This window comes from Struthio camelus, chromosome 2 (assembly GCF_040807025.1).
Source record: "Struthio camelus isolate bStrCam1 chromosome 2, bStrCam1.hap1, whole genome shotgun sequence".
Classification (NCBI taxonomy): Eukaryota; Metazoa; Chordata; class Aves; order Struthioniformes; family Struthionidae; genus Struthio; species Struthio camelus.
In genome coordinates, this window is record NC_090943.1 from 168,291,437 (window position 1) to 168,306,400 (window position 14,964).

Below are 14,964 nucleotides of genomic sequence, written 5' to 3' on the forward strand. Positions count from 1 at the left end.
CCAAAGACTAGGAAGAGGTAGGCCAGCTACCAAAATCATCATTTGGTCTGAGATTACAAGTGCATCCTGCATAATCCTATATATCTATGTGTGTGTATGTGTGTGTGTGTATATATACACATATATTTACACATAAATATATACATATGCATTTACGTAGGACTCGAAGGTCATGGCTAGCAAAAACCCAGGCGTGAGTGACTGGAATGCATGCACATCCACAGGATAATGCAAGCAGGAATAAGCACTCAACGAAGAAAGAAAACAAACTTCACTCGGTGAATCCACTTTGTATTCTCCCCACACTGCACTGAGAAACAGACACTGTAGTATTCTGGAATGCATTCACGACATCCTCGTTTACTGCAAAAGGCACTGAATCTATGTAGATTTATACCTGCTCCTATTGCCACAAGAGGAGTGACTAATCAGACAAAGCAGGTCAGGTCAAAAGCTGTCAGGGAAAAACAGCTTGTTACTGAATACAATCTGCCTTTTCAGTCAGAAAAACTATTTTATTATTTAATAATTATGCTCTCTATCTTTGTCTTCAACCATATCTGTACTGAACAGGGGCAACATAGTCCTCCCGGTAAATGCAGGAATAGGAGACAAGCAAGCACACATACAGTAGGCCACAAAGAGGTGACCGCATACAACAAATAAACACCACATAAAAGCTGCACAGCACTGCAGCTTCTAGAGGAGCTACAGAGGTACGGCAATTCGCATCAGTCAGGGGCATGCGAGTTGTCAAGGTTGGAGAAGGAGGGAGGGATTCGAGCTAACGAAAGCAAAGCTCTCACGGCTCCCACTATGAAAAAAGGGACTGCTAAAAATGAGTTTCAGCGCTCCGATACACATTGCACTTGGGCAGGAAGAGAATTGGGCTTAACGTACTTACAATGGTGTTTGCTTTTGAAAATAAATCCAATTTTAAACTAGCTAAAAAATTAGGTGTTATAGAGAAAAACAGAGCAGCAAAGTGTAAGACCTATTCAGCAGCTTTACAGTATCATCCGTAGACTCTTCAGTATAACAATGGATAATGTACTCCCGTTTATTAGTTCACGTTAGGAAAACTTTGGCTTTCAGGGTTTTTTTTCTGGATTCCACTGTTTGTGTATGACTACATAGTCTACCCAATGCGACCTTTTTTCAAAAAGGAAAGTCTTAGCTCTTGAACATATAAACAGTCCATTCCAATCCTCTACAGTCAAGACGTAGGTAGGTCTGATGAAGACACTTGTGGTTTCGAGTTAGTGCCAAGTCTTGTTCTCAGTTTCACTTTTGGCAGCACCACGCTTTTTCAAGTCAATGAGGTTGCCACGCTGTGACTACTAAGAGGGCGCATATGAAAAATATAGGACCTAATCGCTTGTTTCCTTAGCCAGCTGATCCATGTTTTCACCTTGCTATCTGTTTCAGGAGCATAGCTTTCCCTTACATAGAATCCGATGACGAAGGATTATTTCTTACCTAATTCAGTTCAAGACCTTCTCGCAGCAGCACAAACACATGGGTTTACCTCTCCCCTTGTCAATAGGGCAAGACAGGAAAACAAGCTGGCAACAGAGCTGAAGGGCTTGTCAGCTGATTCCACTCCAGTATTTAACCAAGCACTATTAAGAACCATATTCATCAAGCTGGCATATACTGAGCTAACTCTACTAGAGTTAATACAGTTTATCCCGATGTCCCCAGTAGCTTTGATCAGCAGCTTTTTAAGACACTACGGACTTCGTGCAAAATAAAGGATCCTCAGCACAAAAGTCTTGAAGAATCTGGGTTGGTACAGAAAGACCTGGAGAAACAAAAGTCTGAGAAATTATGCCAGCTGATGGATATGCCAAGCTGGAAGCTATCAGTACAAACAATAAATAAAGATAGATGCATCCTCCAGAGCTGTCAAGGAAAACTGGCATGTGGCTCCAGCATTTTCAAATGAAAACAAGAACAGAAATAAACGGAGGAAAGGCAACGCATAGTATTACCTGTTAACTCTTCTAGGGCATTTTTCTGGCTTTATATCCAACTCATAATGGTAGATATCTATTTTAGGAATGTCCATTTCAAAGAAGTTGGCCTGCAGTTTGATTGTTCTCCCAGAAGTACCAAAATCTGGTCGAGGAGGGGGTTTGAAGGCATATCCCTGTATTGGTGGTGGCAACGGTGGAGGAGGGGCAAGCACTGAAAAAAGAAAAGCACAGGTTAGCAATACGGTTTTACTATATTGTACATATACACTATAATATACATACACACACACACACACACACACACTATATAACAGTGCATTAAATTGACAGCCAAACTTCACCAGTGAAGTAGAGCACATTTAAACTTGTACATCTTTTTAACAACCTTAAAACTGAAAAAAACAACAACAGAACGTTATCAGGAGTCTGCAAGTTTGACCCCTCCTCTTCCCATGCTGGCTGACTAGTTGCTATACCTCCTAGCCCTTATTGCTAAGGAAAACCTTAAAATCAGTTGCATTTTCCTGTACCACAAATAAGCTGGATGGGGAATTTGAGAGGCTAAACAGGCATTGCTGGAAAAGTGAGAACTGGAGCCTTACCTTACGCGCTATGAGGAAGAATCTCCGTTTCAAAGCAGATGCCAAAGCCAATCACCTAACCATGTTAAGTTGAGCAAGCATCTATAAAGTGGAGTTTTTACCACTTAAAACACCTCTGGGATCACATTTGAATGAGTTGTAGGTATGTAAATGCAAAGCAAATGCCACGTGCACATTCTAGCTATATGTATTCTGCTCTATACGTAGCCTGTTTAAGATGGGAATATAACACACGAATCATTCCTGCCTGCTACTATATCCTTTAAATAGAAAGCAAATAGAATTAATGGTTTACTCCTGCTGTACTGTACTATTGAGCTCAAACGGTAGCTGGCTGATACAGATCACACAATGTGAAGTAGGAGTGCAATAGTGGCTTATGGTTGTTTTAATCTAGGAAAAATCATTAAAAATCCACTGAAAAGTGGGTAAGGTAGCAACCTGAGTATTGAAACTCCTGAAACATCAGTACCCAGGCTTTCCGGATGGATATTTCATGTGGTACTGGACAAAAAACACTGGCAGGGAAACATGCACGTGTGTGAAACGGCCCAGGAGGCTTCTCTTACATACTACTTATGTAAGAACACAGGTGTGGTTTCCTTGGTTTATCAGCTTCAGACCTCTGCTAGCACCAGAAACAATATACATCTGTTCGTTAACAAAACAATTGCCACTCTTCCACCCTTGCTTTCCTCATGTGGCAGTTGTCCCAAATCTTAAAGGCTCTAACATTCAGAAACATCCTTCCGTTTTTCAACCTAATTTTTTTCATGATCAGGTTATACTCACTGGCCTCTGGATTAAGTATTCTTTATTGTATTCTTAGATTTAAATCAAATTCCCATTGAACTCTGGTTGCTAGGCTATACATCTTCTGTTAGTCTCCTCTCATAAAAGAGGCTTCATCCTTCTTCTCATCCTTCCAGCAGCTTTTCGAACTACTGCATTTTCAGGTCACCCTTCTGCACCAAGAGTGACTTAAGCTTTACTCTGCCTAAGGTCTCATTAGGCTCTGGCACAAGTGCTCTAAAGCTTTCACCTCTCCATCGGAAATGGCCTGTTAATGAACCCCAAACTGCATTTGCCCATTTTACTACTGCCTTACAATGGCAGTTCTCAGCCACCCAGTGATCAATCAAAAGGTGCGTGTCCCTCCCAGTTGCTTATGACTGACCACCTTCCCGTTTACTGGAAGGTAATTCTATTAACTCCTGGCTATACGATCTTACACGTTATATTAGTTCTTATATATAGTTATCATACGCTAGATTAGTTCAACCTATATCAGTTACTCCTTTCTGTATGGTACTCAGGTCCTCCTTTCCCGCTCCTCTGCGGCATGACAAAATGTCATCTACTTATTCCTAACGTTTCTGTAAAAGCCATCAATGAAATAATAAACAAGAGCACTCCCAAACTTCATTAACGTCATTTCTCCCACTTTCCCCCTCAACACTACCCACTGCCAGTTTCCCTGATCAGCACCTCTTTACTTGTTTTTCCCAGTTCTACCAACCTGACTTTCAGTAGCAATCTCCCAGTTATCAGATGCTTTTATCAAAATTCAGAGAGCTTGGTTTGACATGAGGAATGTGACATGGCTTTTTGCACAGGCTTTTTAATAGGATAAACGATTTTTTGGTTATAATTTCTTGGCTAATATTTGGGAAGCTTGTTCCAGGTCTTGTCTTCCAAATATATTCCAAGCTACACCCCCTTTTGATGTACAGACACTCAATTCGCTTTTCTTCCTCCCTTTCCTAAGTATGGGCAATGACATTTGTGCTTCTCTAACACCAATTTGGATTTGTTAAAAATGCTTGCTACTAAAACTTGCATTTTCATTACCTGAAATTTCAGGATTCTGTGCTAAAAGACTATTCTGTCTCCCTAGTTTAAGTACTCCTTCAGTTTTCCTTTCAGTGCAAATGCAGCAATTCTCATTAAAATACTCTTCTTTCTGTGCATCCATCCTGCCTTTGCACTGTCAGCACCTTTATCGAGAAATGAAGTATTTTCTTAGTTTCCACACGACAGCTACAGAGTCTTTTGTCTCTAACCCAGTCCTCACTGCAGGAAGCCCATCTGCCCTGCCGTCTCTCCTGTTATATTTACACGCCTGCAGAAAGTTAAAATACTTTGCTCACTCTAATTCCACTCAGCCTTTGGTAATTTCCTTTTTATTCCTGCACTTCTTGACTTCTGAGACAGATTTCTTCACTGATCTGTCATTTTTTCCTAATCCTTGTAGGATCCCCACTTCTTTCAAATGTTTTTCTTCGGGATATTAACTCAGCCTCTGCAATCCCTTTCCCCCCTTGCTTGGTATTACAAATTCCAAAAGCATCTGCATCTTTAATTGGAAGGAGTCAGCTATTACGGATATGATAGCTAACCGATTTATTTATAGCCTTTATTCTACAGCTGGAAAGTACCACAGAATCTATTCCCAGCAATATTTATACTTGTAATGTTACAAAGGTTTCTATCACCCGTATCCAAATCAGACCCTAGGAACGTGCAGCAGGCACGTTCGGCTCTACTCCAACAATCTCAATTTCCATTTTTTCCCCAAAGAAACGTTGACATCCACCAACTGTTTCATCCATTCTATTGCTTAGTTCTTTACAGCTCATCACTGCATTAACACACTTATTTCTATGTCCTTCTTTCGATAACAGAAAACTCCCGTTAACAACGGCATTCAAGTCATGAATGTTATTCTGTGATTTTTTTTGCGTTCGTTCCCTAAGATTTCCGTAGCACCACCCATTTTCTGTCCAGACTCCTGCCATTTGTTTTTGACCATTTCCATTTCTTGCTAATGACAATCTGTATTCTAGCTGTGTTAGGTATTGCCTTACCACTATTACCTGTTTAATTATCATCTCATCAGCATTAAGCATTTCCCTTCTCTTTGATGACTATTTTTACGCCCGTAGCTGCTGCCACATCTTAATTTCCCTGTCCTCTCTTCTTCAGTCGTGACTACATCGTGACTAATTTTCAAAAACACTAAAAAAAAAAAAAAAAAACAACGAACTTGTAACATTTAGAAGTACAAAGATGGGTTACAACTGGAAATACTCTAAACTAAATGTGCTTAGAATCATTTGGGAATACTCCCCATAAGCGACATATGCTGCAAAATTAAGGGATTTTGGAGAGGAGGTATTATCAAGTTACATCTTGCTATGAAAACGGGGTGGTTTAGTACTTCACAGGAACGCACGGAAGATGCAAACGTTCAAGGATCAAAACCAGTCACACGTTGCTCAAAAACATTGCAACGCTCTTCTACTGGAGTTTTAGTGACAAAACTGAGGGCATACATTCAGTTACGAAAACAAAACAAAAACCTGAGAGAAGCAAAGACTCCTGGGGAAAACAGGCGACCACACAGTTCTGTAATACACGCGTGAGATGGAGAAGAACAGAACCAAGCTGTTCAGAAAGTAAAACTACTACCACCGTGTATTTTGATTTTAAATACCCCTTTAAAATGATGCATTTTCTACGATCCAATACAAATGGAAGCTATTTCTGGCTCAACTCACTAGACAGAAACTTATTTAGGGCAGGGTGTTGCTTGAATGAGATAAGTACTGTTTATTAAACAGCAGTACTGACCTGATAAGAAGCTAAGCTGTATTTTTGCCGCTTAAAACAGATACGTATGCGTTAGCTATAGGACCAAGCGATGTGAATTTAACTTCGGAACGCAACCGTCGATCCGAGTTCACCTTTCGGACCGCTGCCTCAAATTAAGAACATAAAAATCAAGCGCTCTCGTGTAAAACGTATTTCAGCAACTACTTGTGGCATTTACAAAGTCAAGGAATACTGACTTCTTCTTTGACTGGTTAACAGCACTGACAGACAGGTCTACAGAGGATACAGCCTTATTAATCATTTCTATCGAAGTAGAAACCTTAGCCTTAATCAATAAAACACAGTTGCTGTGTTCAAGCCGATTCAGAAATCTAGCCGCGCTGATACAACTCCCTGTTTAAATACTCTTGTGTAATTCCCCTCGCTCTTCCTCTTTAAAGTGTTACAGAAGCTATAGCGATGTGAGAAGCTTTTTGTAGCAGAAAGGTTCCTACCTGGGGGGTTTCGCAGTGTGACGGGATGTCTGTTACCGAGGATGTAGCTGAACAGCGATGTTCAAAGTCGCGCTCTGCCCAGCGAACCCCACCAGAATTCACCTCCCTAAACCCAAAGGTCTGCCTCGGGCAATTTTCCAAACGCACTTCTGCATTATTTGATCCTCTCCTGTTTTTCAGAGACTCCTCCGAGAGCAAGGATTATGCTTTCAGAGATGGTATTTCAAAGTGTTTCGAGATCTACGCGCATACCTAGATTTTACTTTTAAAGTGCTGTCAAGGGAAGAACGAATTAGGAGAAAGATGAAAGACGAGTAAACTAGAGCATCGGTGTGATATATATATATGAAGCGCCTCACTTACTGCTCCCTGATGACATGAATAATGAGAAAGTTTCAGCCTTGATATAATGACTGAGACCATCAAGAAAACGTCGAACTCTTATTTTAAGGCTTGAAGTAAGTTAAGCTGGATACTCAACAAGGAGATGCGAGTATATTGTCTTTAGGCTTATTTTTATTATGAAAAACGGACATCCTGTTATAATTCACCCAGACCAAACGTTCAGAGTTATCGATCTTAAGTGCAGCAATTTCTACCAAAAAAAAAAAAAAAAAGCAACGCGGAGAAAGACAGAAAGTAGCAGAATAACAGTTTCATAACACTTTCCGAAATGAAAGTAAACTTCAGGCAGTACTTTCTGCCAAAAGAAAGTGGTACAGAAACTAACCACAAACACAGAAAGGCTACTCTGGTGCAAAGACAGAGTTCTGCAAACTTTAAACAGAGCTGCAAATGCAAGGCTGTCTGCACACATGCTTCTCCTCCATCATAATACCGTGGATCAAAAGCAGAGATAAGAGTGTGACTCAAGGAGTCACCTGGCTCAGACACTCCCAGGACATAAAAAGTGTCAACGAGCCCCACTTTTCAATGAGCGTGGTTCAGCTCGTCTCCTACACTGAAACCTATGCCAGTGGGTAACTACAAATTTTCAGGACAATTTGATTTATAGCTCTCCCCTAGACTTGATATATTTATTATTTTTGTCTTTAATATTCCATAATTTTTTAAAGCTTAACTGCTGGTTTGCTTGGTATTCTGGAAGGACTGCTGGTCAACGCTGAACTTGCATATTAAAGTTTTTTAGCTGTGAATTACACAATCTGAATGTGCAGTTAGAGGCCTAATGAGTTACTGAAGAAGAAGGGGCCAAACTAGTTGCATCCAAGGGCTTGTTGACACAGGAAATTGTCTGAGTATAATTATGCCAGCGTAATTATATCAGTAAGTTTCCTTGTGTAGCAAGTCCTAACGCATATTTAATAATCAGGTGATGTTTTCATAACTCAAAGAATGTTTCAGCATTGGGTTAACAGAGTCTGTTTGTCGATATGAAGCATCTCTAACATGATTTTTCTAAAAACACATTCTCTAAATGAAACTACTGTTAAGGAAGTCTTATTCGCAAGCTCTGCTTTCAGTTGAGGTTCCTAATATCAGACAAAGGTCAGATCTCCTGCATCATCAGGACGGGTGTTTTCAGCTATTGCTGCGTTTACGTGGAACGCAGCTGCCACTGACAGAAGCTGCCGTGAGAAAAGGATGTCTTCAGAAAAGGTTTCAAAATATTTTCTAGCTGTGCATGCCAGTTTAAGGAATAATCTTAACTGAATATACCCCTGCAGCACTTGATCTGATGTGCCTTGCTCGCTGATCCCAGCCTGCAGGCAGCGCAGCAATAAGTCCACTTACATATTACTTTTTAGAGGGTGCCAACAATGCCAGCACCTGTGTGGGGACTTAGCTGCCTCCAGGTGAACCACTGATACCATCTCTTGCCCAGAGAGGAGGCATTGCACCTTGGAAAAAGCTTGCGAGCTCGGCCTCAGCTGGTGGTAAGCTCTTTGCCTCCAGAACTGCAGGAGACAAGGAAGGACAAACATGTTCATCATGATCAGGTTAGAAACAAAATCAAGACCAGCAAAGCAAGGGACAGGAATACATCTGCTTGAAGGGGTTCTGCAGAAGTGCAGGGTATCATAATAAGAGAATAACACAGGTTAGATGGGACCTTAGGGCCCTCAGGTTTTATCCACTCGAGTTTTGACTATTTCCAAAGAAAGAGTTCCCACAACCTCTCTTACAACCTGTTCCAGTGTTTGACCACCCTCACGGTAAAATAAAAACTTTTCTTACGCCCAGTGGGAATTTCCTGCATTCCAGTTTGCATCCACTGCCTCCTGCCCTATCCTGGTGCACCTTCAGTAAGTTTGCCTCGGTCTTGTCCGTACCTTCCCACTAGGCAGTTGGGCTCTCTTAGAAGGTGTAGCAGATCCTTTTTAGCATACAACTAAAGTAAGATGCAAGGCTGTCAGAGCAAGTGACCAATGGGCCTAGTGGAGAAGGGAAATAGGGTTTCCACACATGGTTACTTCAGTACAAGACAGAGGGGATCCGGCAAGAATGTGAAAGACAGCATATATGAAACCTTGACAAGATCTGCACAGAGTTTATATACGGCCAAAATAAGAAAAGGAATACTGGAAGTGAAGTCTTTTCTTTTTTTTTTTTTAAGTAACTAGAAAAGCTTTGGGCCATCAGTAAGTTTTGTTACAGTCTGTAGTTTATAGAGAAGTTCAACTTTCACGTTGGCTTTCTGTTAAGAACCGTTAGAGAAAGATAGGGAAAAGACTTGCAGTGTTTTGTAAGAGATAAGGAAAACCCAAAGCTGCAACTAATAGTCCCTTGATACAAAGGGGGCAGAGGAATCTATATGGAACCTGTGTATCTTTCTCTGCTGCTCATTATTAAGCATGTTTTGGAGCATGGAAAACTATGTGATACCTTGACTGAGGCATGCTTAAAGTTAGCTGTTGGGTAAGATGATGTACAACAAGGTAATGGACTTATCCATTATCCCTAATAATTCAACAAACTAACCCCTAGGAAAAGAAGGGAAGTAGAAGGGAAGATGATACGGTCATTACTTCATTTGAATTTAACATCTTTGATAGCGTTATTTGAAATATTAACTATTGAAGATTCTTTATTCAGGTGTGGTTGCCAGAAGATTTCCTGAGTTTTTCTGCTAATAACGCACCCTGTAGAAAAATAGTACTTTACAAAGTCCAGCACGGCAAATAACCTGATAAGCATCCGGTAGGATTGGAAAGAGGTAAAGATGTATTCTCTACATCTTTTCTAGCCATGTAGCTTTTAAATTATTGCTCAGTTTCCTGGAACAGTCCCTAAAATGCTATCCACAGTTAGATCGCTTGGACATGTGCTGCCCTTGCTCCTCATTATGTTCAGACTATTTCTGTACTTTTGTCAAATCCCTGCTTGTCCTAGGCCTCCTCACATCTCCATCTGCACTGGCAATCCAAGTCTTGAAGCAACTTAGCTCTTCTCGTGCTCCTCATTCTGTCCGAGCGAGACTTCTTTTCCTATTCTGGTCACATACCAACTGTGCCCAGATCTTGGCAAGGATTTACATATGTCGTCTTTCAAGTTCTTGATGGAGCCCCTCCCTCTAACAGTCCTTCTCGTCTCTCAGTGAGCAGCTGCTTTGTAACCACAAAGCGTTGTATACATCTAGTTGGCTTACCAGAGGTAGGAGGAAAAAAAAAGAAAGAAGTTAAAAATAAAGAAAGAAAAGAGGGGAAAAAAAAGAGCTGTCTTCACATCTGTCCACGTTTTAAGGCCCTTAGATAACTCTCTTCAGAACTTTAGGTTTCCCGCTGTGTCAAATTCCTTCTCATTTCTTAGCGTGGTAGAACGAAGTTAAATATAAGGAGCTGGTATATTCGATAAGCAACATCGCCTTCAAACCTACAACCTCGTTATGTTCAGCAGACCTAATCTAGACACAATTTTTATGGAATAATTGTCACTTAGTACAAAAGAATTCAAGGAAGGTTAATTCTCAAGTCAGCCATTTTATTACTTTGCTTAGGGTAAATAATTGGTTACACATCTACAGCTGCCCTAGTGGCCCTCGTTACTTCCCCCCACCCCGTAAGATAGGGTGATCTCTTCATAGTGCAGGAAGCGATACGATCCCAGGAAATCCGAATTACTCTCAGGCATCAATGGTGTCAGCGGGTGGTGGGGTTGGAGGTGAATGGGAGAAACAAGACATCAACCCATTTCACTTTGTAAGCTATGACCAGGTTTCCAATGCGAGTACGTGAAAGACTGCAAGAAGAACAAAAGGCTAGAGAGCCAAAGAAGAAGAAATCAATGCGTTGGTAAAAAGCAGCAGGTGAGAAACTAGCAACGGTTCTTCTTTCTAGCCCATAAACCTCTTATGGACCACGTCAACTAGAAAAAGCCACCAAGTGCTAGTAATTCTTTTTTCCTTCTCCCACCTTCTCCTCGCAACCGAGACCTTCAGAGTTATCATCCACACTTTCAACTATTAGCAAGCTGGTTCTCACCAACCCACTGGTCACTTACAAGTGGGGATGAGAAGAGCAGCATCAGAGCATAGGAGGAAAATATAAGGAATCTCTATCCTTACTATTAATAAACCAAGCTTAGACTTCAGTAGTATTTAATATTAGTAACATTTTTATTATTACTAATTGATTTATTTTCATTTAATAGTTATAGCAAGGATATAGCAAGATTAGTAGCAAGGATAGATTTAAATATGACTGAAATTCTTCTTAAGGGATGCAGAGAAATGCTTTTAACTACAAATTGCAATGTTGAATTAAGTCATCAATTTAAAATAGCGAACCTCATCAAAACAATGCACTGGATGCTTACGGCTTACCCACAAGTGGGCAACCCAGATTAAAGTTCAGCATGAATTCAAACTACAGAATAACTCCTTTAGGCAAACTTCTACTAAAACAAGGCGGGAAATGGAGAACATTCTTAGTTCTGCTTATCATATTTGGCCTTAACGACTTATTCATTTCTCCTTACCTTAGAAAATGATGTTGAATTTATTCCAGGTGACTTTTCTAACAATTTAAAATTAAAAAAGAAACAGTATTTTCTACTTTCACAAAGAATAACTGAATCTCTGTTCTTTGCCATTCCCAAAGGCTGATGTCACGAGTATACACATCTTGTAAAAGAAAAAGAAAACACCACTAGCTTCTATGCCTTTCTTCAAGTTGCTTCTCCCCAATAAAAGAGAAGATCAGAAAATCTGTTCTCCTCATCTCACCTTACCCTTCCTTTACCCCCAGTTTTCTGAAAAGTTGCATTTAGGTTAGGAAAGAAGCGTGGCTCTCTCTTCCTTTTGTCTTCATTGGCACTCGTATTCCTACACCTAGAGCTAAGTAGGTTCCAAAATGCAAACAGCATAGCCTGACCACTATTGTCTTTATCTGTCTGTTTCCAAAAAAAAAAAAAAAGTTGCTAGTAAGTTCAAAAAGCTTGACACCCTTATACACCTATACTGGCTCTTCCATTAATATTTACTTCAGTGGACAGACCGAAGTTTCCGTCAGACTACTTGGTGTGAATATCAGATATAAACGAGAATGTGCAGTCAGTCCTAGGGAGAGCGCACAGTACGTGTCATTCCAGCTACTGCCAGAGGCAGAACTGAACTCAGCGATGGATTCTCAGCCCAAAACCTACCCTGTTAAGTACTTTGACACCACACACAAACAGCAATCAAACAGCAGCTCGAGAACTGCACACTTCACTAGTGACACCGTAATTCTGTTACCACAGTAACTAAAGATCCTAACCTTTCATGGACTTTCCCCAAACTTCCTTGCAAACAGTAAAAACTGATCTCTGTATTAAAGACTACAGATACTGGATGAATTAAGTCACCTGAGCAGAGTCACAGTCCTCAGGACAACGCTGCGTCCCCAGCCTTTCTACCACCACCTTTTCCTTGCCCTCCTTCTCCTCTCAGATCCCTTGCTGCTACATCCCATGACTCCCCTCCTGCCTTTCGTATTACTAGAGGCTGCAGTGCCAACACGCACACACAAGCTCCACCAAGTCTAACAAGCTGTAATAGCTCAGGCTCAAAGCTCTTGCTGCTGGCGTGCCTTTCCAGTGAGCTGTGCTTCACCAGCTGGCAACTGGTGCCACAGCGGCCCTGAATCAGTGTTCCCTGTGGTATTCACATTGTATAGCATTTAATGAAACACAGAAATGAGTTGTTCTCAGTTCATTAAAGAAATAAACTAGGATGGCCATATTCTGTGCTGTACCTTCGCAGGCACATTCATATCTCCACAGATTTTGGCTTGCCGTTTTTTTCTAGTAAAAGAAAATCCAAATAAAGTTGTCTCCATGCCTAAAACATTCCCAATTTACAAAATCAAACTGGTAAGCTATTAACCCCAAAGCAGCCATGCTTTCCTTGAAGAAGGAATCTTTGTCCAGTTCTACGCTGAATTAATCTAAAAACATGAACATTCCCGAGGCTTAGTTTCAAAATAGAAAATTCTCAGTTAAGAGCTGAGGCTATGATTTATCATTTTAGATAACGAAAGCAGCTGTAGAAGCATCTTTAACATGCAAGAGATCCAACAGTATCTAACACGGTCTCAAGAGATAGGGCTGTGGTTTTCGGTATCGCTGAAAAGGAGGAGTAAAGTACAGGTTTATAATAATGGAATAATAGAGATATGACAAGCGTGTAGGCTTTCAGTGGAAGTCTTCTATGATAATTTTTTCCTATAACATCTTGTTTCTTTTCCTCCACCTGCTTCTTGTAACCCACTTAAGTTGTCACGTTAGCTGAAGTGAATTAAGTCAGCTGTGGCACTGTGCCACCCCAGTCGCAGTGACAACACTCTGGGAGGAGACAGCACACAATGGCATCTCACTGTAGGAAGATCCAAATCGCCACAGAACTTTTCTGCAGAAACAATTCGTTTTCCCCCACAACGTCACGGTCAAAACCTAGTACCTAGTTCCATAAATTTCCTTTTTTGGTCTGAAGATTCTCTCTAAGGGTTCCATGAACAGTAAGTTAAAAAAAAAAAAAAAAAAAAAGCACACACGCCTACCGTTAAACTTAAGTTTGTTACAGAGATGCCTGTATGTCCATTGGAACTTTACATTAAAAGGGATATATGAGTCAGAAAAGATAAGGAAAAAGGTTACTACTGTATTCTAGTCACAAAACGTGATTCAAATAATAAAGCTCCTACTTCCTTGCTCTAATGGGAATCCTTTCTGAAATTCTCTCAAGAAATACATAAAACCTATTTCTTCCTTCTGAATGAAGCTCTCGCTTCTGGAACAACACACCTTTGCTCAAACATGCTGCCTCTATACCAATCACTCCTAAACCTTTTCTCGTTAAATGGTGAAGCTTTTCCTAAGAAGAAATGCACTTGGTTCACCAAGACGTTCGTTCTTCTGTATCGTTATTTCTACCTGAATTTGAGTGGCTTCTCAATTCTAATTTTGTTTTGTTTGTGGTTTTGGGGTTGGGTTTTTTTTATCTCACACTAAGATTTTCAACAGAAACATTTAAATCAGAAGAGCTGAAGTTCAGGGGAAAGTAGCGTTGTTTGAGAAATCTGATATTTGACAGCCAGTTAAAAGGGGAAGAAGGGGAAAAAAAAAAAAAGAACACACACACACACACACACACAACCCCCCCACACACACACAAAAAAAAAAATCTTGCTCTCCAGAAGTCTTCAGACTTGTCTTCCACAGGGAGCAAACAAAGATTTCAGAAATGATGGAGAAGTACAATGTGTTGGGAAAGGACAACCAACAGAGAAATAGATAAAAGCTAACAGAAAGAGAACATTCACTGAAATCCAAAAGTCATATGAAAGGACAATGAAATAAGTTCATTATCAAAGGATAAGCGAAGCTGAGAACACAGCAATGTTTAGGTAGAAATTATCCTCTCTATGTCTAAAAGCCTGTCCTTTAACAGTAAACACTAGCTAAACAAGTTTCAGAAGGTATATAACAAGGCCCCAGTAATAATTATGTTTTAAAGCCTTATTCATCTACATGGCAAGTTTAACTTCAAACAGTTTTTAGATTGATCTAGTTAAGCCAGTGAAACCTCCTCTCTCAGGAATATTTCTAAAATTGGCTTATTCAAAATAAATCAAAGTTAGCACATCCACACACTTCCTACTACTAACTTAAAAGTCACATTTCACTATTTTCTCACATCAATAAGCTGTAATAAATTTCATTACTGAAATTAAGAATACAGAAAAGCACTCCTAAGACAAAAAGTTCTGAAGATCCGAACTGTGACATTACCAGCTCTAACAGAACCACCCACGCTCACTTCACAGGACTGAACAC

The 14,964-nt window shown here is 40.3% G+C and overlaps 1 protein-coding gene across 7 annotated transcripts in view; it reads right to left on the reverse strand.

Moving 5' to 3' along the window:
- The window catches only part of AGO2 (argonaute RISC catalytic component 2), a 61,740-nt gene that overhangs the window by 39,366 nt on the left and 7,410 nt on the right, over positions 1 to 14,964 (reverse strand). For 3 of the 7 annotated variants that reach the window (XM_068933428.1, XM_068933427.1, XM_068933426.1), the window contains exons 2-3: positions 5,458 to 5,599; positions 1,995 to 2,190 (exon numbers count right to left, since the gene is read on the reverse strand). Coding sequence is in view for 4 of the 7 variants with exons in the window: in XM_068933427.1 (XP_068789528.1) it covers positions 1,995 to 2,071 (77 nt within the window). In the remaining 3 variants the exon portion in view is untranslated. Of the gene's footprint in view, positions 1 to 1,479; positions 1,805 to 1,994; positions 2,191 to 5,457; positions 5,600 to 14,964 lie in introns of those variants that run through there. The other 4 variants (XM_068933429.1, XM_068933425.1, XM_068933424.1 and 1 more) reach the window with 2 other exon arrangements.